The 26,424-nt window shown below is 50.5% G+C and overlaps 1 protein-coding gene across 4 annotated transcripts; it reads left to right on the forward strand.

Moving 5' to 3' along the window:
* The first annotated feature begins 91 nt into the window (after positions 1-91).
* Positions 92-26,148, forward strand: NOD2 (nucleotide binding oligomerization domain containing 2). 4 transcript variants are annotated; one of them, XR_005017594.1, is made up of 12 exons: positions 92-432; positions 1,314-1,780; positions 3,443-3,548; positions 6,739-8,554; positions 13,124-13,207; positions 13,439-13,522; positions 15,801-15,884; positions 17,803-17,886; positions 18,379-18,462; positions 20,120-20,214; positions 23,325-23,408; positions 24,886-24,902. XR_005017594.1 is itself a non-coding variant. In XM_036835196.1 (12 exons), the coding sequence occupies exons 2-12, from the start codon at positions 1,322-1,324 to the stop codon at positions 24,956-24,958; spliced, it is 3,042 nt and encodes a 1,013-aa protein (XP_036691091.1). In that variant the 5' UTR covers positions 92-432; positions 1,314-1,321; the 3' UTR covers positions 24,959-26,148. The 4 variants fall into 4 exon arrangements, 3 of the variants coding, with proteins under 3 accessions (XP_036691091.1, XP_036691092.1, XP_036691093.1); XM_036835196.1 differs by having other exon boundaries at positions 20,120-20,203; positions 24,886-26,148; XM_036835197.1 differs by lacking the exons at positions 17,803-17,886; positions 18,379-18,462; positions 20,120-20,214; positions 23,325-23,408; positions 24,886-24,902 and adding an exon at positions 16,153-16,281.
* The last annotated feature ends 276 nt before the right edge of the window (positions 26,149-26,424 follow it).

Here is a 26,424-nt window from a genome sequence, read left to right on the forward strand (position 1 = left end):
GAACATTCCCACTGTACTTCCCCTTGGCCCAGCCCCGTGCCAAGCTTAGTGACGCCAGGATGAGTAAAACCCAGGCTTCCACTTGGGCCAAGAAGGGAGTTAGACGCATAAACAACCAATAGGAAATACACAGACTTTCCAAGACCCTTGGCATCTGCTCCTTTGAGTACCCTGGAATGTCCCTTTTTTGTAGAAAGAAGCTGGCGTTCCTCTTCTTTTTTCATGCCTACCTCCTTTCACTTTCATTTTCTGTGGGCACTGCCCCAGCTTACGGCCCTGGATTCTGTGACTGTCGCAGAAGGGACCCTGCTGAGAGATTTTCTCTCCCGCATGGGGACACTCCCAGGGCCTGAAGCTCCGTGAGATCGCTTCCCCACAGATTCCCAGGACCCAGAGTCTGAAGGCTGAGCCCAGAGCAAGCCATTGACAGAGGTGACGGCACATAGTGTGTGGTGGAAGGGAGTTGGGGGGTGGTGAGGGCCTGGGCATTTGGGGAGGGGGCAGTGGACTGGGCTCAGTGCAACCATAAGCTTTGAAACGTCTTAGTTTGTACCATGAGTTTCGCTTCACCTGGGTTGGCATCTTTATAGCAATGTTCTGGGTCTGTCCCTGGCGGTAGCAGTGGGTTACCTACACGGGCCTGGGCTCGGGCCCCTGTGGGGAACCCAAATATAAGGGAATTAAAGACATGCCTTCTGGAGTTGCACTGCTTGGGTTCAAATCCTAGCTCTACCTCATCTACCTTGTAGCCATGGACAAGCCTCAGTTGTACCCAGGCCTCTCTGTGCCTCAGTTTCTTCACCTGTGTAATGGGGCTGATCCTAGTACCCACTTCAGAGTGGTTGGGAGGGTTAATGGAAACACTTAGAATAGTGCTTGGCACATTGTATGCGGTTAATAAATGTTAGCCATTGTTGAAAAGAGAGCTGCGGTAGTCTGAATCCAACCAGCATGTTAGGGCCCTCTCGTATGGCCTCAGAGAGAATTGATTCCCTGATCCCTTGGGAGACATTGCTCCTAATATTAAGTCAAGCCTTTTAAAACTTCTTAAAGCAGGGATGAAGCATGGATGTGGGAGCCAGGGGCCTTGATTTAACTCCTGGCTGCTTCAAACCCTCTGTGGGACCTCGAGCCAGTTTCTTGCCTTCTCTGGGCCTCAGTTTGTACATCCATACAATGGGGAGCTTGCATTGGTAATGTCTGAGGGTAGAACTGTGGCCGTCTTGGTCTCAGGGTGGGGCTGACTTGCTCTCTCCACTGCCGCCCGCCTGCTTCCTGAGAAGTCCTGCACTGGACCTCATTCTCCTCCCCAGATTGTGAAATGTACACGCAGGACGACTTCCAGGCACAGAGGAGCCAGCTGGTGGAGCTGCTGGTCTCGGGGTCCCTGGAGGGCTTTGAGAGCGTTCTGGACTGGCTGCTTTCCTGGGAAGTCCTCTCCTGGGAGGACTACGAGGGGCTCAGCCTCTTGGGCCAGCCTGTCTCCCACTTGGCCAGGCGCCTCCTGGACACTGTCTGGAATAAGGGTGCTTGGGGCTGTGAACTACTCACTGCGGCTGTGCAGGAGACCCAGGCTGACAGACAGCCCCCCGAGCTTCCCGGCTGCTGGGAGCCCCACTCACCCCACCCAGCCCGTGACCTGCAGAGTCACCGGCCAGCCATCGTCAGGAGACTCTACGGCCACGTGGAGGGCGTGCTGGACCTGACACAGGCGCGGGGTTTCATCAGCCAGTACGAATGTGATGAAATCAGGCGGCCCATCTTCACGTCATCCCAGCGGGTAAGGCTCTTCCCTCTTGGCTCATCAGAATTCAAAGGAAAAGCGTGCTTAGTTACCGAAACTGGTTTGTGAAGTCAGCCCTGTGGGGAGACATGGGTCGTTGCGCTTCCCCTTTAAGGGTAGCCAAGCAGGTGAAAGTTGCTCTGGAGTTTTGGTATCATGCCACTGCTGATGAGAGGCAGTGTTATATGGTGGCGAGCATCTTGGATTCTGGAGTCAGGACGATGCAGGCTCAAGGCCTGTGACTTTAGGCTTCTCTATGGAAACTCAGCATCCTTCATCTCTCCTGTCTCAGATTCCTCATCTGGGAAACACAGATGGGAGAATTCAATGAGGTGAGCTACGTAACTCTTAGAACGGTGTCTAGCACGTAGTAAGCACTCATTAACATTACCGTTGGCTACTGTCAATTCTGTTATCAGTGATATTCTGTACTTGTACGCTTTTAATGCTGTCTGCTTTAAATTAACAGCTCAACAGATGATAAAAATTCATTAAATTAAATCTGTGTTTAATAATGAATATAGCATTCTATGTACTAATATAGTTTAAATGCCCACATAGGATTTCTAATATGAAATTGCATTAGATCATAGACATTTGGAGTTGGGATAACTGCCTTTGAATGTGACATTCCACAAGAACAGAAGAGTGTCTTTTGGGTATTTTTGAAACTCTTTGTTTTATTTTCCCCCAAATAGTGAACCTCAGGCCTCCCGTGATGCAGACGGAACAGTCATTAACACCTCACTTTATGGATTGGGAAATTTGGGTCCCAGAAAAGTGGTTTGAAAAAGCTCACAGTAGTTCATGAGAGGGCCAGTGCTGGACACAGTGCTTTGACTAATTCATTCATCATTAATTTATTCATCCAGAATCTATTTTGATGCCTACTACGTGCCAGGCTCTGTCTTAAAGCTTATTGTGCTGAGAGCCCTGTACATAGTAGGCACTCAAGAAATACTTGTTGAACAAATAATGAATTATTGAATGAATGAATGAATGAATTGGAATTACATTGCAGTGTTAGGATGGGCTGGGTTGGGGGACTTTCTAGTTACTGTTTTTGTCTATTTTTTAAAATATGTATTTGGTGTTTTTGTCTATTTTTTAAAAATATGTATTTGGTGTCCATGTGAGTTCAGGTAAGCCTGGTTGAGACTGATGGAATAAGTCTGTTCAAGGCTGTTTTAAAGTATTTATAGTATTTATGTTCAAGTATTTATAGAGCAGACATGTTCTGGTCCTCTCTCACTAGTGCACCTGAAACCTACAGTTGTACCCTGAGCACTAGCTCCTTGAGCCTGGCCCTGGAGGGATTATAGAGACTCAATGAAATCACCTCTCATCCAAGTGATTTACATCTTTCAGAATTGTTTTTCCTATCCTTCATAGGGTTATGGCTCTTTTTTTCCCTCTATTTTCAGTTATTCACTTTCAGTGGGTCCTGAGAGGGAACCAGATTGGATGTGTATTCAACTGTTCATTTCACTACCCGACACTGTATTGACTTCTTTAAACGCATCTTGTTTATGGATGTTTTTCTGGCCTTTTATTGTGGTGGAAGAGAGATGCCCATGGTATTGTCGTAATCAGTAGAAACCTTCCCACACTTCTCCATCCGCCTTTCTGGAAAAATAATGACTTTTGCTTTCCCCACAGGCAAGAAGGCTCCTCGATCTTGCCACAGTGAAGGCGAATGGGTTGGCTGCCTTCCTTCTACAATGTGTTCAGGAATTACCTGTCCCGTTGGCCCTGCCTTTTGAAGGTATATATGTGTTCTTCTCAGTTCATCAGAAAGGGAAAGAAAGACTTTCAGGTTCATGCTTAAGAGCAAAAACTCCAGCACGAGACTTGTCAGAATCCCACTTACTGGCTGTGCAAACACCCCTAAGACTCAGTTTCCTCATTTTAAGGGTAACATCACCACTGTCTCACTGGGCTGTTGGGAGGATTAACAGGATTAATGTGTGTAGTATTAGGGCTTGCTTTTATTTCTTCCTGCACTGCAGAGGGATCACGGGAGCTACCTTGTCCTGAGAGCTAATACATATGTTCCTTACTAGCCATACTCTTGTATTGGAAAGATGTGGATACACTTTTTAATGGCTGGTATCTCTTGATCCCTGCAGTTTAGCTACTCATCATGAGAAACTCAGGAGCCAAATGGATTTAGATAATGCGATATCTCTCATTTCACATGGTCACCGACCCAGTTCAGGAATGGGAGAGGCTTGGATGGCACAGCTTGAACATCCTAGGCATCCTGCCAGGTGCTGTATTTACGATGTCTGTCCTTGGCAACAAACTTGAGAAGTAGGTATTGTTTTTTCCAGTTTACAGATGTGGAAACTGGGACAGGGAGATTGAGTGACAAGGTAGGGGAGGATGGATCTGGTTTTAGACCATCTGCACCTACACTTCCTCTTTTCCTGGGAGAAGAGCTTGTCGGTTGCAAAGAGAGGACGCAAGCCTGGTGTGTCTTATTCCCCACATCACCGTCAGGAAAGCTCATCAGCACCCAGGGTCCCTGAACGGTGCATGGTGCTGACAGATGGATTTATCACCCTGGGCCCTGCCCTCTGGGCAGTGAGCATGCTTGTGGGAAGGATGTCGGAAGCCTGTGCTTGGAGCCTGGGTGTGCGCCCTCTCACCTGAGAACAGAACACAGACGTCGGTTTGTGACAGGGGTTGCTGCCCAGAGCATGGTACCTGGCTTGACCCTGGTTAATGTTTAATGTTGATATCATCAAGCACAGCTGGCTCTCCATGCATTGTAACACTGTGCCATGGTGCCAGATTCCCCAGGGTGACGATTCCAAAAGTGATGATTGACATGTGTTTGTTTTTAAAATGAGAGATATTTTTTTTCCTGGAGAATTTTGGTGGCAGCTGGAAAACCGGCATGGGAAATCAAGGTATTGAGAAAATATACATATTTTACGGTCTCCGTTCAGTGCTCCTAGTTTATCCAGATGGCATTAAGAGCAATGACAGGGACTTCCCTGGTGGTCCAGTGGTTAAGACTCCACGCTCCCAATGCAGGGGACCTGGGTTTGATCCCTGGTCAGGGAACTAGATGTCGCGTGCCGCAACTAAGAGCCTGCACGCTGCAACTAAAAGATCCCACATGCTGCAACTAAAGATCCCGCATGTGGCAACGAAGATCCTGCGTGCCGCAGCTAAGACCTGGCACAGCCAAACAAACAAGTAAGTAAGTAAGTAAATAAATAAATATTAAAAAAAAAAAAAAGCAGTGACAGTCATCAGCTTTGGGAACAGAACAGGAAGCACAATCACAGGACATGTCCCTTTGGACGACCATAAATACAGCTTCAGTGAGCTCAGAGCGCTCTGTGAGAATTACCTGTTAGTCTTTGAGCTGAGAACAAATGGGTCAGTACCTGGTTGGGGGCAGTGAGGCTGTGATGCTCTGAGGTCCCACCGCCCTGGGGTTCTGGACCATCATTTCCCCATTTCCTATAAAAAGATCTAACCCCTGACACAGGGAGTGGTTTGCTCATGCTGGTATTAGGATGATAAAGGAAAGACAGCAGCCCTGTGGACACATCCTAGACATGAGAATTTTTATTGCAGAGGGTTGTATGAAGAGGATGGGGAAGTGGATATTGATCAGGGAATCTTGTCCAAGTCCTTGACCTGGGCACCCCAGTGACCCTGACACCATCCAGTGCTGGGTCCACCCACGTAATCCAGGATAATCTTCCCATCTCAAGGTCTTTAGTTTAAGCACATCTGTCTAGTCCCTTTTGCAAGTAAGTTAACATTCACAGATCCTGAGGATTAGGATGTGGGCACCTCGGAGGGGCCACTATTGTGCCTATCACACCCAATAATAATAATGATAATCAACACCATTTTGTGAGAGTTAACCGTATGTCAGCATTCTTCTAAACTCTATTTTATCTCATTTCTTTCTAAAACAATCCTTCAAGGTGTGAATTGTCTCCAATTTTAGAGATAAGAATACTGAGACCAGAAAGGATGAGAGGTTTGCCCAAGCTGATGGTGGACCCAGATTTCTTTTTTTTTTTTTAAGATTTATTTATTTATTTATTTATTTATTTTTGGCTGCATTGGGTCTTAGTTGCGGCACGCGAGATCTTCGTTGAAGCATGCGGGATCTTTCGTTGCGGCACGTGGCCTTCTCTCTAGTTGTGGCGTGCAGGCTTTCTCTCTCTAGTTGTGGTGCGCAGGTTCCAGAGTGCGTGGGCTCTGTAGTTTGCCACACCCAGGCTCTCTGGTTGAGGTGCGCGAGCTCAGTAGTTGTGGTGTGGGTTTAGTTGCCCTGCCGCACGTGCAATCTTAGTTTCCTGACCAGGGATCGAACCCGCGTTCCCCGCATTGGAAGGCAGATTCTTTACCACTGGACCACCAGGGAAGTCCCTGGCCCCAGATTTCAAACTTAGATGTATCTGACTTCAGAAACCGGGCTCCTAAGCCCTTAAACCTTCTGTTTCCCTTTAGAAAGAACAACTGAGGCTGAGTGGTGAGGGGACTTGTCTGCAGCTCCTGAACCAATATGGTGGGACAGGCCTCAGAATGTGGGTCTTCTGACCCCAACCTGGTGCTCCTTCTAATCTTCTACAGCTCTTTCCAATGTCAGTAATAACAATGGTGCTAGGCAATGTCTTTTGACCACTTTGTGTGGGACACTGAACAAAGAACTGCCATGCATTGTCTTCATTGGGCCATGGTTTCTTACATGGGTCCCTCTCCATGTAAGGTAGGAACCACTGCTTCTCCCATTTCACAGGGGAGAAAACTGAGTCTTGGGAAGGTTACGTGACCAACCTCAAAGTCCATAGCTTGTGAGTGGAGACCCAGGATGAGCACCGCCCATGTGTCACATCCCATTCCCCCAGGCAGCCCACCCTCTGGTCCGGTCCCATCTTCATCATGGTGCCACCTCATTTGTTTCTTCTTCTGTCTTCCAGATGCCGCCTGTAAGAGGTACATGTCCAAGCTGAGGACCACGGTATTGGCTCAGTCTCGCTTCCTGAGCACCTACGATGGGACAGAGAACCTTTGCCTGGAGGAAATATATACAGAGAATGCTCTAGAGATCCGGATGGAGGCGGACATGGCTGGACCTCTGCAGCAGAGCCCCGCCACCCTGGGCCTGGAGGAGCTTTTCAGCACCCGCGGCCACCTCAACGAAGACGCGGACACTGTGCTGGTGGTGGGCGAGGCGGGCAGCGGCAAGAGCACGCTTCTGCAGCAACTGCACCTGCTCTGGGCTTCAGGGAGGGCCTTCCAGGAGTTTATCTTCGTCTTCCCATTCAGCTGCCGACAGCTGCAGTGCCTGGCGAAACCGCTGTCGGTGTGGACACTGCTCTTTGAACACTGCTGTTGGCCCGACCTTGGCCAGCAGGATGTCTTCCAGGTCCTCCTCGACCACCCCGAGCGCATCCTCTTAACCTTCGACGGCTTTGACGAGTTCAAGTTCAGGTTCATGGATCGAGAACGTCACTGCTGTCCGACCGCCCCCACGTCTGTCCAGAGTCTGCTCTTCAACCTTCTGCAGGGCAACCTGCTAAAGAATGCCCGCAAGGTGTTGACCAGCCGTCCGGACGCGGTGTCGGCGAGCCTCAGGAAACATGTGCGCACGGAGCTCAGCCTCAAGGGCTTCTCGGAAGAGGGCATCGAACTGTACCTGAGGAGGCGCCATCGCGAGCCTGGGGTGGCCGACCGCCTCATCCGCCTGCTCAGAGCCACCTCGGCCCTGCACAGTCTGTGCCACCTGCCCGTCTTCTCCTGGATGGTGTCCAAATGCCACCAGGAACTGTTGCTGCAGGGCGGGGGGTCCCCGAAGACCACCACAGATATGTACCTCCTGATCCTGCAGCACTTTCTGCTGCATGCCTCCCCGCCGGACTCAGCGGCCCATGGTCTGGGAGCTGGCCTGCTTCGGGGCCGGTTCCCCACCCTCCTGCGCCTCGGCCGCCTGGCTCTGTGGGGCCTGGGCACGTGCTGCTACGTGTTTTCCACCAAGCAGCTGCAGGCAGCACACGTCGACAGTGAGGACGTTTCTCTTGGCTTCCTGGTGCGTGCCAAGAGGGTCGTGCCTGGGAGCACAGCCCCCCTGGAATTCCTGCACGTCACTTTCCAGTGCTTCTTTGCTGCGTTCTACCTCGCTCTCAGTGCCGACACGCCGCCATCCTCGCTCAGACACCTCTTCAACGGTCACGGGCCTGGCTGCTCGCCGCTGGCCAGGGTGCTGCCCAAACTGTGCGTGCGGGGTTCCGGGTGCAAAGAAGGCAGCGTGGCCGCTCTGCTGCAGGGGGCCGAGCTGCACAACCTCCAGATCACAGCGGCCTTCCTGGCGGGGCTGTTGTCCCAGGAGCGCCAGGGCCTGCTGGCCGAGTGCCAGGTGTCTGAGAAGGCCCTGCTCTGCCGCCAGGCCTGCACCCGGCAGTGTCTGGCCCGCAGCCTCCGCAAGCACTTTCGTTCCATCCCACCAGCCGTGCCGGGCGAGGCCAAGAGCATGCATGCCATGCCCAGCTTCATCTGGCTCGTCCGGAGCCTGTATGAGATGCAGGAGGAGCGGCTGGCGTGGGAGGCTGTGCGTAGGCTGGACGTCGGGCATCTCAAGCTGACATTCTGCAGCGTGGGCCCGGCCGAGTGTGCTGCCCTGGCCTTTGTGCTGCGGCACCTCCGGCAGCCTGTGGCCCTGCAGCTGGACCACAACTCTGTGGGCGATATCGGCGTGGAGCAGCTGCTGCCTTGCCTCGGCGTCTGCAAGGCTCTGTAGTGAGTGTTGCTGGGAGATGCTGGCTGGGCACGGGGGGAATGCCACCATCGGGGTGCAGGTAGGGGAGCCCCGTGCTGGGAGCCAGCAGTCCAGGCCCAGCCCCAGGCCCTGCCACCCCTTTGGTGCAACCCCAGCCGAGTCCCCTCCCCAGTCTGGGCCTTAGTTTCGACTTATAATAGCGATAGCCGTAATTCATGAAATGGTCCATGTGCCAGGCACTGTGTTATGCTCTTCCCAGAGATACCTCCTTTAATCCCCATGACCACCCTGGGCTGTAGGCAGGGACATTATTTTCCCCATTATCCTCAATTAGAGGCTCCGAGAAACGAGGGGACTTGTCCAGAGTCACGTAGGAGATGGCAGAGCTAGGATTCACAAATCACATCTTTCTGGTTACCAGTCTCTGCTCTCCACAAGCAACCTGTGTATGGACGGGCTTCAAAGGCACCATGGCAACCTTTAAATCACGGCAAAGTTGCGTGTAATATGTGTTTGTATTAGGAACCACCTCCAAATCAAAGGTGACTTGCACCTCATGAGAGATTTTATTTTATTTTTTAAAATTTATTTATTTATTTATTTTTAATGGACATATAGTTGATTTACATAGTGTATCAGTTTCAGGTGTACAGCAAAGTGATTCAGTTATACATATATATGTCTATATCTATATATTTTTTCTATTCTTTTCCATTGTAGATTGTCACAAGATATTGAATATAGTTCCCTGTGGTATACAGTAAATCCGTGTTGTTTATCTATTTTATATATGGTAGGCTACATCTGTTAATCCCACAGTCCCATGAGAGTCTTTAAAATCCCAATGAGATGGAAATTTCGAGACCCAAGAGATAGAAAGTGGCCACAGAGTTTCACCTGCTTTTTTATTCCTTATGTAGTGCAGAGATTTTGGCCTGGCCCTTACTCTCAGCCCCTGTCTAAAGGTGTGAGCTTTCCCACATTTCTGCCCCAGCCCCCGTGGGCCTCTCTTCACATCTTGGGCCAGATGAGGGCAGAGGGTGTGCCCAGGTCAGGTGGCCAGCATGCTGCAGGCTCCCCAACTTCCCTTCCAGTCTTGAAAGGTGATTCCTGCTCCCTGCTTTAAACCTCTGAGAAAGCAGAAGTTATAGCTTTAACTTGAAATTGACTCACAGCCTCTCCAGGGCTTTTGGTCTACCCCAGGTGACCTTAGATTGACTCTGAGCAAAGAAGAAACCTCTCCTTAACTTTATTAGGGTGACCTACCTTCTCTGGGCCAAAGCAGCGAGATTTTTTTTCTGCATGGAGCCAAACACATGGAAATCTACTAGAAACTGTGTGGTGGCCTTTGTTATCAGGACCATGGTCATAGATTTATAAATATAATGCAATAATAATGTAATATATAACATATCATAGAGAGTTAATATGTATATGATACATAGTTAATGTATGTGATAAACATGTATATATAGGGAGGAAGCTGATTTGGATGATTTGAGGAGAGTTTAATAAAGGGACCGCTTACAGAAGCTTGGGCAGGAGTTAGGAAGAGCAGGTAGAGATGGTGCAGGGTCCTGGGGCCGGTGACAGTGGGGATGGGGTAGGGACAGGGCTGTTGACCTCCTTAGACCTGAAGGGGTGGGGGTGGGAGGAGTGGCTCTTGGCTGAGAAGAGCATGCGGAGAGGTCTGTCTGAAAGGACCGAGGCTGCAGCAGCCTGGAAAGGTGAGAGCTGGGGGTAAACCCTGGCCTTCCTCTCCTCCCCACTCTCGCCTTAACCCACAGGGAGCCGGAGCAGGGTGTCTACGATGTAGTCCACGGGAATCAGCTCCCCACCGAGAGCCAGGCGGAGAAGGGGGAGAGTGGATCTGGCCGGGTAGACGGAGGATGGCAACACAATACCCTAGTTCCCCAGGAAGGAGGAATCATGATATATACATTCAGGAATTTCGAGACCTGTCTGTGGGAGCTGTTCTCCTGATAGAAATATGAATGTGTGTTTTTCTGGATAGTGGACCTCCAGAGTAGTTCTCCAAAGGGTCCTTGAACCCCAAGGGGTCCAGAACCTCTGATCTGGATAATCCTCATAGATGGATCCCTAGATTGAGTGGCTCCCCTTCTCCTGGGCTGGGAAGGCCCATGTGACCGCCACGGTGTGTGGAAGGGCTGGGTGGAGGCTGGGGCCCTGCCTCGATTTTCAGAGAAAGACCAGGATGGTCTGGTTCTAACGCTCAGACCGGAGTGTGCAAAGGGACTTGTGGAAATGCAGATTCTTGGGCCTGTTCCCAGTGGTTTCCATTCTGTAGGTCTGAGGTGGGGGCCCCAGAATGTAGGTTTTTAACCCAGTGATTCTGCTACAAGCGGTTCAGAGGCCACACTGTGAAGACTGCTGCTCTGTGGGAACCAGCTTGATTTTCCATTAACAGTGAAAGTCCCTGACCAAGTTCCTCCGAGCTTTACCCTACACACACTTGGGTATTGAAACCGTCATTGCTATGGGGGAGGGGCAGAAACCATGAGGTTGCTGCGTGGGCATTTCCTGTGTGTGAGAGAGACAGAGACAGACAGAGACAGAGACAGATAGTGAATGAGGGAGCGGGGCAGAGGGACAGAGGGGAAGAGACAAAGACAGGGAGGGCGGGAGGGAAGTGGGGAAGGGAGGGAAGGGGGGAAGAGAGAGAAAGGAAAAGAGAGAGAGAGGTTTCTCTCCCACAGTGCCAAGCTGCATCTCTCCCACTTGAAGCTGTTTCCATGCCAACCGAAACCCTCAGGCTTCAAGAAGCCCCATACACAAAGTGCCCCAATGCGTGTAGGTTTCTTTAGACCCCGATTCTGACTCTAGAGCGATGGCTTTCGAAGTTTTTTGATTCTGACCCACAGTCGGAGAGGGTGTGAGCAGGCACACGGGCGTGTCAAATTGAAATTTCACAAAATAACCTATTAACCGCGATACACTCTGCTCTCTTTTTCCTTTCTCTTCTTTTTCCAATTTAAAAATGCTGTTCCAAACCTTCTGAGTTGATTTTGTGATGCACCAATGCATGAATCTGACATTAGAGCCCAGAGCAGGCCGGAAGGGAGAGGCTGTACAACGGCATCGTTTAGAATGGGTTTTGGAGCCAGAAAACCTAGGCCGCAATCCTTTAGGTGCTGTGCAACCTTAGTGAAGTCGCTTCACTTGCTGGGCCTCAGTTTCCTTCTCTCTGGTGGACATCATAATAGTACCTACTTCATTAAAGATTAAAGAAGAAAAGAAAATAAACAGAAACAAAAAAAAGATTAAAGAAGATTAAATATTGTTACTATTGGGAAGTGCTCCATACGTGCGAGCGATCATATTACAGGTAGCTTTTACTATGTGCCAGGTGCGCACAGGGCTTTATGTGCGCTATCTCTTTAAATCCTCACCAGAGCCCAGTGAGGTCGGCATTACCATCCTTCCTTTTCTACAGATAAAGGGACCAGCAAATAGCTAGTAAGTGGCTGCCAGGATCAGAACTTCCTTTGAGGGACTCCAGAGAGCCTGAGCTGTTAACCTTTAAGTCAGGGCCTCCCAAGTTGGCCTGAAGATGCAGAATCATGGGCACAGTTATTAAAATACACAGATGCCTGAGCCCCTCCCCACACTTGCAGACTCACCAGCTCCAGGGGAGGGGCCCGGGAGTCTGTATTTATATTTATTTATTTTATTGATTTATTTTTTATTTTTGGCTGCCTTGGGTCTTTGTTGCAACTAGAGAAAGCACGGGCTTTCTCTAGTTGCAGCAAGCGGGGGCTACTCTTCCCTGCGGTGCGCGGGCTTCTCACTGGGGTGGCTTCTCTTGTTGCAGAGCATGGGCTCTAGAGCGCAGGCTCAGTAGTTGTGGTACACGGGCTTAGTTGCTCCACGGCGTGTGGGATCTTAGTTCCCTGACCAGGGATTGAACCCGTGTCCCCTGCATTAGCAGGTGGATTCTTAACCACTGTGCCACCAGGGAATTCCCGAGAGTCTGTATTTTAGGGTCACTTTCAGATGATCTTGTGATCAGGTGAGTTTTGGGAACGCTGCCCCCAGAAGAGTGTCAGAAGGGACCTGTCAGGCAGGGGCTGGCTTGCAGGGGTGTTGACATTGGGTACTGGTTTCCAAAGTTTGGGCCGCTCTTGTCTAACTGGTCATCTACCTGCTCACCTGGATGGTGGTAACCACCGCAGCCCCCAGGGGTGGTCTGCCTAGCTCCCACTGCACCCTTCCCATGCATCTGCTCCTTTCCACCTCGGAACCTTCACGATGCTCATTTCCCTTTTACGGAGCTGGAAAAAGTGCCTCAGCTTAGGTAGTGCCTTTCTGAGGATTCCAGGGTTCTTTAGCGTGGGCTCTGGGTCCCCACTTCCGAAGCCCCCCACCCTACAGAGTGAGTGACGTCAGCACCCTGGCCAGGCATGGGGGAGTCTCCACTTTTCTGGGGTGCTCTTTCCTTGTGGTGTTTCCAAGAAGCACAGATGCTGGCACTTCTGGCTTGAGCAAAGGTCTCTTTTGGGGTTTTGTTCGTTTTTTCCCCTCTCTCATCGGCTCTGTTTTCAAATTTATTTATTTTGTCTTTTTTATAGCTTGCGAGATAACAACGTCTCAGACCGAGGCATCTGCAAGCTCACTGAACATGCCCTTCGCTGTGAGCGGCTGCAGAAGTTAGCGTAAGTCAGGCTGGGCCGTGGACGTTTGGCCCCGTGTCCCCAGCCTCACTCCAGGCCATGCCGCCTGGGCAACAGCTGTGAGCAAGGGACAGGCTGGGACAGGGACGTTTGCGTGGCTGGAGGGCACAGGCGACTCCTGTCCTGAGGGACCCGGCTACCCGGGCTTTGGGTGGCCGCTGTCCACTGTGCCTCATCTCATCTCCATGTCTCTTCTCTCTCGGAACTTTCCAGTCTTTTCAACAACAAATTGACCGACGGCTGTGCGCACTCCATGGCCAAGCTCCTTGCATGCAAGCAGAATTTCTTGGCTTTGAGGTGAGCCTGGGGCTTCCCTACCCCTGGAGACAGTGTCTCGTCCCCACAACTGAATCAGTTTGGTCTGGTCTCGGCTCATAATGGGCGCGTGATCTCCTCGCTGAATACAGGGGCAGTGTCTCGTTGTGAGCAGGGTTTCACTAATGCTGTGACCTCCCCAGCAAACTCTGGACCAACTCCGCTGAGGCTTCCTGCCCTTTGACCTTTATCTCCCAGGACTGAAGAGGGTTTCCAGGACCTTTTTCTTCCCTGTGTCTAAGAGTGTCACCAACTCTCTGGGGTGCCCGAGTTCCCTGATGTACACTGAGCACGTGCTTGGCAGGAGGTGGAATGCAGCCGTCACTTGTCACCACAGCGAGGCATCCAGTTGCCAAAAAGTTCTCAGAAGGTCCTTCTACTGCCTGGGGTCGGGGGGGGGTCCAGTCTGGGAAGTCTGCGTTTCTGCTGCTCCCAACCCTCTCGGCCTCAACTGGAGTCTCTCTCCCATCTGACACTGTTGTGTGGCCCCTCCAGCTAGTCCTTGGGTTGGCCTGGCTTCTCTTTCTCTCTGGGATATTCTTGCCTCCTGGATTTATGAGGCAGTAAAAGAAGACAAAGTGAGGAGTTGTCTCCATCCTTTCTTTCTACCTGCTGGGCTGGGTTTAGGGATAGGAGTTGCCATTTTGAAACTGTTGACTCAGTCTCAGGCAGGGCTGCTGAGGCCAACACCAAAGGTGTCATTCTGTACCAGGGACTCTCTTTTGCTGCCACCACCTGCTCCCCCCAACTCTGGAACCCGAGAGCAGCTGTGGCCAGGGCTGGGCTGGCCCAACCTCCAGGGAGGGCTGTAGGGTAGCAGTAAGGTGCTGCACCCAGAACTTGAGACCTGTGTTTTTGGTCAATATAGCATCATAGTTGAGAGCACAGGGCTCTGGAGCCAGACCAACCAAGGTTTGCATCCAGCATCCCGGAGATTTGAATCCTCATTAGCTGTGTGACCTTGGGTCAGCCCACTACCTCTGTGTCTCTGTTTTCCCTTCTATAAAATGGAGATAATGGTTATAGCTACCTCATAGGTTGTTGTGATGATTAAGCGAGTTAACATACATCAAAAGCTGGCACAATGTAGTGAGTGCTTTCTGTAGGGAGCTCAGTGCCTGAAAGATGGTGGGTAAGTCACGTAAGTTCTCAGCACGTTTATTCTGTTCGTCCGGTCCTCCCAGGAGGGATTAGATGTGCAACACATTTATTGGGAAAAATGCCTATGAGGGAAAATTGGGGAAGGCAGCTGGGGGAGGCTGGGAGAGTTGGCCGACTGCAGTGCAGGTCTGACCCTGAGTGAGGGAGAGAGGGAAGGAAGGAGGGGTGGGAGGAAGGATCTTAGACCCCAGTGCAGATCGGGGAGAGGACAGAAGGCTGTTGGGGAGTCCTCCAGCCAGTGTGCCCAGCAGAGGAGTCTCGGGTCTCCCAGTCCTTGGCTGGGAGCAGCCCGTCGGAAACAGGCCTTGGTGCAGAGGGGACGTCGGACTTCTCAGCATGGCAGCTGGGGCCCTTGGTTACCCAGGAAGCTCAGAGGTCTGAGAGGCTGCCACACCCCTTCCGGAGGAGAATAATAATACCTGCCCTACAGGATTGTTGTCGGCCAGAGTGGCTTAAAGTGTATGAAAGTTCTTTGAAAGATGAAACTGTATTATTATTCCAGGAAGCCTCGAGCTGTGGGTGAGAGTTCTGGCACCTCCCTGAAACTCTCTGAGGTGCCTGGATTTTGCTGAAACCCCCTCCTCGACCCCTGCCCGAAGGCTTAGCAGGATCCCTGTCTTTCTTTCAGCCGCGTGGGCCCGCCCCAGGCCCTTTCCAAACAGGCAGAGGCTACCCGGCAGCCACAGTGAATCTGGGAAGGCTGCAGGGGGGAGGCGGGCTCTAGCGAGGAGAGAGTGGAACAGTGAGTCACCCTTGCTCCCTGGGGGAAGCCTCCTTCCCGGAAGGCTGCCTGTTGTGGTTCCTGCGCAAACCTGTCCCATTGCTTTGCAAAACAGGCCCTTCCACTCCTTTCCCTTTGCTGGTGGAAAATGAAGTCCGCAGGAGCCCTGAGGGAGCTCCCCCGGCATGAACAGCACACACTGCGTCTGCCCAGCTGGAACTGGAGGGCTGGTTCCTGCATCCTGCAGAGAAGTCCTCAAAGCTGTCTCCCCTGTTTCTCTGTCCAGGCCGCACTTCCCCCGCCAGACCCCGGTCCCGGGGCGCTAACGGTGCTCCCATCCTGCTCTCTTTCTCAGCCTCCTCTGTCTTTTCCTTCCAGGCTGGGGAACAACCACATCACGGCCGCGGGAGCCGAGGTGCTGGCCCAGGGGCTCAGAGCCAACACCTCCCTGCAGTTCCTGGGGTAGGTGGGATTCTGGGGCGGAGGGGCTTGTGGGGATTCAGGGGCAGGCGAAGCCAACTCTTCAGCCAAAAGGCCCCAGAGGCCGCCCAGGCTGCAGTGGGGAGGGCGAGGCAGGGAGAGCGTGGGTGGCCCTCGGCTGCCTCTGCCTTGCCTGGCGCTCAATAAACAGGAAGTTCAGGATGTCAGGGTTGGGGGAGGGCAGAGCCCATGAGCGGTGGCAGGAAGTCCTCGAGGGTGCTAGGGCTGTGCTTCTCACCTTTGTCTATAGGTTGGAACCACTTGGGAGCTCCTGAAGAATGCCACTGCCTGCCCCAGACCAATTAAATGAAATATCCAGATACAAGGTCCAGGAATCAGTAATTTTAAAAAGCTCCCCAGATGATGCGCAGCCTAGGGTGAGAGCCAAGGAAAGAGAAGGAAGTGGGGAAGTTTGGACACTGGGCCCAGGATGGGAGGGGCTGCACCAAGTCCTGCAGAGCCCTTGCCGCCTGTAGGGTCATGCCAGGCCTGCCAGGGAGGGGAGAGGGGTCAGACGCAGGCGGGGAGGGCAGTCCTGCAGACCTCAGGGCCCCTGAGGGGGGCTTCCTCTGTTTGCTGGGCAGAGCGATACCCCCCAGCATTGTACCTGTACAGTCCCCTGCAGCACCTCTCCTGTCCTGTCTTCCCCTGGTGTAAACTAGGATCCATTTGATAAGAACTGGGGGCTTTAGAACCCAAGACTGTAGGAAGAGAGAATGATCTTAGGGCCGGGTGTTCCAACCCATTTTATAGGCAGGCAAGTTGCCCTCCGGCTCGGTTTGAGCCCTGAGTGGGACCGCGTTGCTGGAGACATCAGCACCTTTTCCAGGATGCATTAGTAGCAGCACAGAGTCTAGGAAAGGGTGGCCGCGGCCCCACCGAGTTCCTTCCTGCTTGAGATCACATCTTGCACATCGGGGGGGTGTTTATCTTTCAACACGTTATTTATTAAGGTACCTGTCTGGACCTGGCCCTGTGCTAAAATCCCAAACACTATCATATGATACAAACTGTTCTGTAGCTTGCATTTTGTTTTTCTTAACGGTATATTATAGGCATTTTTTTCATATGACATGATCTCATTTTTAAAAGAATAGCTGCTTAGTATTCTGGTGGATGTCGTGATGTGTTTAGCTGGTTGCATGTCGATGCACACTTTAGGTTGTTTGCAGGGTTTTTGCTATTACAGTGTCACATCCCCGGAGCACAGAGCAGTGCTGGCACAGGGCCAGAGCTCAATAACTATTCACCTAATGAGTAAAAGTGCAGTGAACATCTCAGGGCCACTGTCTCTGCTCACGTGGGCACCTACAGGTCCAGCCTAACTTCCCACACGTAAAATGGCCAGGTCCCAAGGTATGAGCTGGGCTCTGCCTTTGAAAAGGGGTGTGTCCAAATTAGTGTGGGTCTGAGGAGTATGAGCCAATAGGTGAAGGAGTTAGTTGCCGTGAAGGGCCTGGGGACGTGAAGCAGGAGCAAGAGATGAAGAGCTGGCTTGTGGAAGAACAGTTAGCCTTGTTCTGGGGGGGTCCCAGAGGTAGTTAGAGACTCATGGGTGGCGGTTAGCACCAGCACGTCTGACCTAATGTCAGGAAAAATATCACAACCATGAATTGGCTTTGAGAATGAGTTCCTCGTCCCTGAGGGTGTACACTGGGTGGGCCTCTAACTATTTTGTAAGTCTGATTTAAAGAAGCTAAAAAACCTGAGTGAAGGTTGGCCATCCCTCCAAAAAATGGAGGCAAGTTCACTTTGCTGGGACCTAGGAGTCCCCCTGAGGCCTTTCTGGGATTGGGTGGTCCTGCCCCTCTGATTGGGGCCACAGAGAGGAAAGGCACATGTCTAGAACACATGGCAGGTTCTCACTGACACTATCTGTTGACTCTGTTGTACTTTTCAGGTTCTGGGGCAACAAGGTGGGTGACAGAGGAGCCCAGGCCTTGGCTGAAGCCTTGGGTGATCACCAGAGCTTGAGGTGGCTCAGGTATGCCTCAGTGTTTGTCCTGAAATTGTCATGGGGGAGCCAACAGGAGGAGGGAGGAGCTTGGGCCAGTTCTGAAGATCTTTGAACTTCATGTTTAGCCCCTTATATTAGATAATTGGATGAGAAAGAAAAACCACTGGATTTGGAGTCAGGACACTTGAGTCTTTCTGGGTGACTTTGGGTCACTTCTCCTCTCAGGGGTCTTGATTCCCTATCTGTACACTGAAGGTCTTGGGCTAGATCAGATACACTTTAACTCAAGGGCCAACTCCAATCTGTTAGTGGGGGCTGCCCAGTACACTATGTTGGGAAGGATTCTAAAGCTACTTCTGGGCTTAATGAAAAAGAGCACTGTAATCAATTAGTGATGTCTGACATGGAGCAGACTAGGACATGGGGCAATGTGTGCCATGCATTTTGCACTTCATGGGTTATCTTATCTCTGAGGTCCCTCCCTGCTCTGACACATTTTTCTTCCTTGATTACATCCAGCCTGGTGGGGAACAACATTGGCAGTGTGGGCGCTCAAGCCTTAGCATTGATGTTGGAAAAGAACGTGGCCCTGGAAGAACTCTGGTGAGTTTAGGGGATTCATTGCTCTAGAGAGGCAGACGTCAGCCTTTCTTCATTCTCTGGCCTCATCTGTGGATGACTGAATGATTGGGTGATTGTGTTTGTCTTTGTCCTGGGTGACGTGAAGCTTATAGAGCCTGGCATATAGGTGCTAATTCTTTTCATTTAATTATATTGATTGGTTTGTTGGTTTGTTTACTGCCTCCCTGGGGCATAATGGTTAAGAGAACAGACTCTGGAATCCAGCCAGCTGACCTTCAAGGCCTGCTGTGATCTTAGGCAAGTTAAGTAACAATCTCTGAATCTTCGGTTTCTTACCTGTAAAATGAGAGCATGGATGCTTTCCACTATAAAACACTTTTGTAAGAATTAAATGAGGTAATGCTTGTGAGGAGTTTAGTACAGTGTCTGGAGTGTGTGTAAGCACTCCATGAATGTGAAATTGTAGTAGTGACAGTATTTCTATTACTCTTGCTGCTGCTCCAATAACCGCTGTTTTGTCATTTTGAGGTGAATGTGAGTGCCTAAGAACACTGGATATTAAAGTCAGGGTCACGTGCAAGGTGGAGTGGAGTTTGGCGGAAGTTAAAAGATGAACCATGAATCATATTTATCCTGATTCCAAGCTTTCCATCCTTTAGCTGCCACTTATCTAGCCTTCTTCTGACATATTCTGGGCAGTTCCAAATTATATCAGGGAGATAAAATGCGGAATGTTTGATTTTTCTGGGAAGCATAAAGGCACTGAAACCTATGAGCATGGCCACAAAATGAATATTGCCAATGGGCCTTGGCAGGGCCCACTAACAGGGCCCAGGGCTCACTAGCTCTGCCATTGTACCATTGAGTATATCCTGATTGGGTTCTACAGCTTGGAATTTCTTGTTAGAGGAGTGCCTCACTGTGAGTGTATCGGTTATGACTGCGTTAGGCTGCAAGTGATGGAATGCCTTTATTTACAGTGGCTTAAACCTGTAAAGGATTGATGTTTTCATGTACATGCAGTTTGGAGGTAGGCAGCATAGGGCTGGTATGGCAGCTACATGAGGCCAGCAGGGGTCTGGACTCTGTCTCTCTAATCCTTCACATCCTTAGTGTGTGGTTTCACCCTCATGGTTGGTTTCCTCATGGTCACAAGGTGGCTGCTGCAGCACCCACAGCACTCCTTCTGTATTCCAGGTTCAGTCTCTATATCCAGGAAGGGCAAAAGGCTGGGTCTCTCCCCATTAAAGAACATTCCCAGAGGTCCCATCTGTCAATTTCTCCTTATGTGTTGATGGCCATGTGGATGTCACTTGGCCAACCCTGGCTGCAGTGGAGAGTGGGAAATATAGCTTTTCCACCAAGCACGTGGCTGCTCCAAATGACATTAGCCTTCCATTAATGAGAAAGAAAGGGAAAATGGGTACTGAGTCACTGGGACATGAGGGAACTTCTTATGTGAAGGAGCCCTGGGGCAAATTCTCTCCCAGAGATGTCCCAGGAATTGAGAACCCTCATACCCTGCTTGACCTGTTCTTACTTTACTGGTAAATGTCGGTTTTCAGATGTTGGATATTCTTGATTGGGGGGGGGGGGCACATGCATTCATTTTTATTGGCGTCATCTTCCATAATAAACATTACCATATCAACTGGGTTTTCTCCCTTGTTCTTGCCAGCCTGGAGGAGAACCACGTCCAGGATGAAGGTGTGTGCTGTCTCGCGAAAGGACTTGAGAAAAACTCAAGTTTGAAAGTCCTGAAGTAAGGAACCTGTAAGCAGGAGCTGGGACAGTAATAACTGGCCTTGGGAGGGGGTGTTTCTGAATCAGAGATCCGGGAGGTTTCCCAGCCTGGCTAACTCACAGGAGGTGGCCCGGTAGAAAACTGCTGGTTTTTCTGTGTTCCCCCAATCCCAGGCAGGGATTCCAGTGTACTTGTGTTACTTGGGAGGTAGTCCCCCGCAAAACACTGGCGAGAGGGTAGTGAAATGAGGCCGGGGAGGAACACTAACCAAAAAAGGGTGTGTTATCAGCCGGTTATCACTGGGGACCTCTGGGTACAATCATGTGGGCGAGAGGCAGCGGGGTATTTATCCACCAGCTGCTGTCCTTCACATATTGAAGTGTGCTTGTGGGGATATTTGTTTTCTGGCACATCTGGCTTTGCCCCGAACATGGCTGAGCATACTCCTGGGGTCAGCAGAAAGGCCTCAGGCAGAGAATGGGGGTCTTCCCGGAAAGCAGCTCTCAGAGGTAGAGGTGAGAGCTGAGGGAATATGGGCGGGTTGCCCACAGCATCTGCTATGGTGGCTTACAGGCCGGGCCCTTCCCCGCCTCCAGGGGTCCTCTCTGACTCAGGCAGGAGAATTCTGATGGTCATCCGCAGTGGTTCCTCTTGGTGTGTTACGCAGGCAGGCATGCTTGCTTTTACTCATGTGTGCGTTCATCCATTTATGTATTGATGCAAGAAATGTTTCTGGAGCACCCAATCCGTGCCAGGCTCTGTTTGAGGCACCGAGTCTGGTAAAAAGTCCCCTGCTCACATAGCTCTTAAATTTGAATAGGAGAGACAGATGATGAACAAGTAAACAAATGAGACCATTTCTGTTAGTAATAAGGGCTCTCAAGAGAATTCCAGAGAGAGATGACAGGGAGTGACTGGAGAGGGTAGGGGAGTTGCTGCTGGGTAAGGCCTCTCTAAGAAGGTGACATCTGAGTTGAAACCTGAATAACAAGAAGGTTCCCGCCATGCTGCGGTCTTAGGGACGTGCATTCCAGGTGGGCAGAACAGCAAGTGCAAAGGCCCTGTGGCAGAAACAAGCTTGGTGGTTTTGAGAACAGAAGGAGGGTCTGTGAGCTTGGACTGTAGTGGACGGTGGAGTGGGAGGTGCTGGCCACAGCAGCCTCAGAGCCCTGGGAAAGATTCGGGAGTTTATTCTAAGGACATTGAGAAGCCTTCGGAGGGTTTTAATGAGGGCAGTCATGTGATCTGATTTATATCATCCAAAGATCGTGCTTATTGCTTTGTGCAGAACAGGTGGAAGGAGGGTAAGATGGAAGCAGGGAGACCAGCCAGGAGGCCCTTGCACCCTTCCAGGCGAGAGATGGAAAGTGGATCAGGCTGAGGGCAGTGGAGGAAGCTGGTGAAAGGGGATGGGAGCTCGTGGAGGTCCTGCGGGTCCAGAGCTGGAGGGCTGGGCAGCGGTGGTGCTGCCGGGGAAGTGATCGGGGGACCACTAGAGGTGCACTCGGTGGTCAGGGACCCATGCCACAAGGAGAGGGATGGCGGATATGAGCAGGAGCCCAGCCAGTGGTCACCACAGGCTTGTGGAATGGTGCTCTCTGAGGCTGGAGCCACACCAGCCATAGTGCCAAAGGTCTCATTTCCCAGGGATGTCAGCGCACCAGCAGATGGCTCTTTTTGCTAGAGGAGACTGGCCTCTGCCCTGGCAAGCGTGGCCCGGGGAAGACACTCACCTTCCGAGACCAGCAGACAGCTGCAGCTGGGAGAACGTCTGCTTTGCTGCCAACCCGCCATTCACTCTGGCAACACTTGTTGTGTTGCTTCACAGGGGCTAGGAAGTTGCCAAATGTTTGGGGAAAACACTTCCACTCGTCACATGGGTGAAGCTCGGGCTTGGAGGCCCTGGTGAAGCTTGGGTTTGTCCGCGCTGGGATCCCAGGCTTCGCACACAGGGCGGCTCTTGGCAATACCTGGTTTATTATCGACCATGTGTGGATGAGGCGCATTTGTCCTCCCTCATTGTCACAGGCTTACCCCGCTCGAACCCCACAGATGCCAGGCAATGGGAGCAGCCGATGTCCCACGCTGCTCTGTCGAGAGTCTTATAATTCAGCACCACTGAACTGTATCCTCCTCCACTGTTTCCCCATAAAAATCGAGCTTCTCACATATCTTAAAAAAGAAAAGCAAAGCTTACATCCTTCTTCTTCCAGACATGGTCTGTGCCAAGCCTTGGTTAAGACTGCAGGCTCTGGAGCCTGACAGCTGGGGTTTGGGCCCCAACTCCACCGTTACCAGCCGTTCCTGCTTGGATTTGTGCCTCAGTTGCCTCAAGTATAAATGGGGTAAAAACTGAACCCTCCGCATAGGGTTCTGAGCGTGAGCCCAGGTGATGTAGGTTATGAAGTGGCACATAGTAAGAGCTCTAAAAATATTGGCTGCTGTTATTTTTAGCACTGCTTTAGGGTCAGCTCTCAGAAGTTCCTGAAATTGTTGAGGGGGAAGCCAGGTAGTGGAGATTATCTAGAAGGCCAGCTGTGAGCAAAAGAACAGTGTGGGGACCACTTGGCTCTCCCCCTACTGTCCCTGACTGTATGCCATCTTCCCTCCCCATTTCCAACCTCATATTTCTTTAGCCTGTTTCCTTGTGCCCCCAAGGCCCTTAAATGACAATATTACTGTTCATCGATTATTTCTATCAGTTAAGTACAGTGCCCAGTGCTTTAGAATATGCCCATTCTTTGTTTAATTCTTGGACTCCATGAGGTGGGTACTCTTCTAGGTCCTTTTTACAGATGAGGAAATTGGGACTCATTGCTTGAGATCAAAAAGGGAGTAGCGTTAAGGTGGATTTGAACCCAGGAAGTCCTGGCACTAAAATGCACATTCTTAACCACCATGCTCCTTCCTAAGGGGCAGCTACTTAATACCCATCTGGTGAATGGAGGAGAGAGGGGTGCATTTCACTTGGGCATTGAGCCTTTGCGGATGAGCTCATTGGGAATCTCAGGCAGAGAGGGACATGCTGAGGGGCAGTGGGCTTCAGGAGGCTGGCCGGCTCCCAAGCCTCCTTTAATTAAACAGCCTCAAGTAGAGAAGCAAGCATCCTCAAAGCTCACCATTCCATCTTCCTCTCCAGGCTGTCTAACAACCGCATCACCTCCCTTGGGGCAGAAGCCCTCCTGCAGGCCCTGGAAAAGAATGACACCATCCTGGAAGTCTGGTAAGGCCCCTGGGCAGGCCTCTTTAACCTCCCTCAGTTTTCCAATCTATAAATCGGGGTGAAGGGAGGAGAGAAACTTGAGAATTTCTAAGATCCTTATGACCCTGACATTTAGTCCCATTCTACATGTGATGGATCTGGTTCCCTGGGAAAGATGTCTTCATGTTTCTAAGCTGGGACCAACTCTCTCACTTTTAAATCGTGAGCGTTTATTCAAGAATGTCTCTGTTCTAGGCAATCGTGTGGGATTTGGGGTGTGGTTGAAGAGGGAAACAGAGAAAAGAACTCAGCTCCTGCCTTCCCTGGGTATTACATCTGCCTTCACAGGTCAAAGCTGTTAAATTAGACCCTCTGCAGTTCTGGGCGGCTGTTACACAGGATGGGAACTGTTGGCCGGTGTTTCCAAGTCTTTATATGTAATGAAAAGCCTTGTTCCTTTATGTATTTGAAAAGAGCAGTGCATCACAACTTCAAAGATTTCGCCTTCTTCTTTTCCAGGGATCTATTTATCACTCAGATTATAGGTAGAAAGATTTCCCCTGATTTAACATGTTTGAGTGAATGACACTATATATGTTTCAGGCACTGGGCTAGAACCAATATTTTAAAATGAGGACATTCCCTATAAAAATCTATCTTTCAGGGGTTTTCTCCAAAAAAGCTGGCCCACTCTGGAACCCATTTAGAATGCCAGTAATTAAGGAGAGTAGAGGACGGCTGACCCCACTCAGCTGGGCAAACCGGCTCAGGCTGACCCTAAACCCCACTACGCCGACTGGCTTGGACCAGGCCCCTTTGGCTGCTGTATATTACATGCCTCATCCCTGAAAGCTCGTGAACCCTGCTTTACATATGCAGATTTGTCCCTCCCTCAAAAAGCACATCAAGGCAGTAGCAACTGTAGCTATCAAATGATGAAGTTAAAAATAAAGACTTGTAAAAATCTGTCCTGCGATGGAGAGATTTTTCCTTTCTGTGCGATTGTGTAATCCCTGTAGCCTGTGAGGTCCTCGGGTCCTGGGTAGCGCGTGGGCTTTATTTTTTTCTTAAACCATTGCACAGTTCTGAGAAATGTCACGTTCTGTGTCCAGGGGGAGCAAGCTAGCATCAGGTTGATATTTTAAGGGTTCTGATGTTATTGGCAGAGCTTGGGAGGACATTGGGACTTGCTCATTGCATTCTTGACAGATTCTGCTGTTGCCTTAAAAAGAATGGCCAGCCTTGGGAGTCAGGGCTGGCTGGGCCCAGTGTGGACTCTGCAGAGCCATGGAGGCTTGTTAAATCGTGCACAGTGATTCATGAGCCATCTTGGCTGACAGAAGGTAAAACCTGCATAGACTTCTCTCCCAGGGGAGCTGCAGCTGGGCCGGAGGGCCAGGCCATCCAGGCATGGGTTCATAAAGCGGCAGCTTCCCGGTTGAAACCACTGCTCTGGTCCTGTTCTTACTCAACCCTCTCTTTGCTTTATCCCCTTCAGGCTCCGAGGAAACACTTTCTCTCCGGAGGAAATTGAGAAGCTCAGCCACAGGGACACCAGACTCTTGCTTTGATGTCTCTAGGTCAACGTTCATCTCGGTTTGTTTGGGAGCAGGCCGTGGGTTTGGATCCCAGAAACGGGATGACATCTGACAGCAGTCCACTCAGATGGCACCTGGTCCTGCCCAGGGCCAACCCAATAGGTCACCTTTGTTCTGGCAGAGGAAGGCGCATCAGGGCCCTGCAGAGGAGACTTTCCCAAAGCCTATTTTTGCTGTCAAGTTCTTCCCAAGATTCAGTCCTGGGATGTAGAAGAGGGGCGGCCCCCCTCTACATGATGGGGCTGGTCTCCGGCCAACCTGACATAGGTCAGTGGAGCCACGATGCCACTGCGTGCTTACTGGTGCAGAGAGCTCCACGTGAGGAGGGGTATTCAGGACGCAACTTTCTGCTGTGTCTCAACTCATGGTCACCCATTAGGTTGTTCTCTACGTCTGGTTCCTCCACTCATCCTGGACCCCTGTACCTGGCACTTCCTCTGTGATTGAGGATTCAGAATACTGGCGTTCTCATCTTTGCTCCTTCCGTTACACCCCAGCCCTCCTCCCGCCCTCCCATCCCCCTCAACACCCCACACATCCTGGATGGGAAGGGCTTTAATTTACCCTGCTCTCCTTCTGGTACTTAAAGACATTTTTGAAAGGGGACACATGACAGCCATGTGTTTCCAAGACATTCTAGATTTTCAAGAAAATAATGACCACACTACAGCTGGTATCACATCTGGACCTTTATTTCCAGTGAAGCATTACTCTTCAGTTAAACCTTTGGAAACCACTCCCCATCCAGATGCAGCTTTTTAAAATTAATCTGGGCCAGAATTTTGAACAGCCCCACTCTGATGCCTGTGAACTGAACTCTGGCAGCCGACTTCCAAAATATATTCATAAGAGACGGTTCAGTTTTATTTGTGCCAGAATGCTTTAGGATATAAAGTTATGGATCAAAAGTTTACAGAGCAAAATCAAAGGCCCCTCCTTATAAAGCAAATGTTTTTTCTGAATTTTTCAAAATGATGCATGTTGAAGCTTTTCTAAACTGTCAGGTGCTGTGCAAGTGTTATTATTTTAAACACTGTTATCTGTGAAAAACTGGTTAATATTTATAAACCACTTTGTTTTTTTCTCCCAAGTTTATGTTTTTATAAAAAAATAGGGCCATGAATCTTGTGCCGCACATAATCACAGAGGAGAAAACTACTGAGTCACCGAAGCTATCTTTGTTGAGACCAAACATTTAAAAATATTCCTGAACATTGTCAAATATTAAAGCACAAATTTCTACTTGAAGGGGGGAAACATGCTGTTTCAACCAGATAGTTGATTGCTTAAGGCACAAGCAATTTTTAGAAACAGGCTTGCAATCAAAACACATTTGGCTTTGGTTTAGAAAAGTCTAATCCAGCATGAACTTTAGGCTGTGGCAAATGTGAGAAATGCAAGAAGGACCCCTGGGCCTCCCTCCATTCTCTCCAAGTGGC

Source organism: Balaenoptera musculus, chromosome 19 (assembly GCF_009873245.2).
Source record: "Balaenoptera musculus isolate JJ_BM4_2016_0621 chromosome 19, mBalMus1.pri.v3, whole genome shotgun sequence".
Classification (NCBI taxonomy): Eukaryota; Metazoa; Chordata; class Mammalia; order Artiodactyla; family Balaenopteridae; genus Balaenoptera; species Balaenoptera musculus.

Bases quoted from the DNA above. Each gene is read 5' to 3' on its own strand.
- NOD2 (XM_036835196.1), top strand. From the start codon at position 1,322: ATGTACACGCAGGACGACTTCCAGGCACAGAGGAGCCAGCTGGTGGAG. The intron at 13,523-15,800 runs GTGAGCCTGGGG...TTTTCCTTCCAG, and splicing joins CAGAATTTCTTGGCTTTGAG to GCTGGGGAACAACCACATCA. The intron at 18,463-20,119 runs GTGAGTTTAGGG...TGTTCTTGCCAG, and splicing joins GTGGCCCTGGAAGAACTCTG to CCTGGAGGAGAACCACGTCC.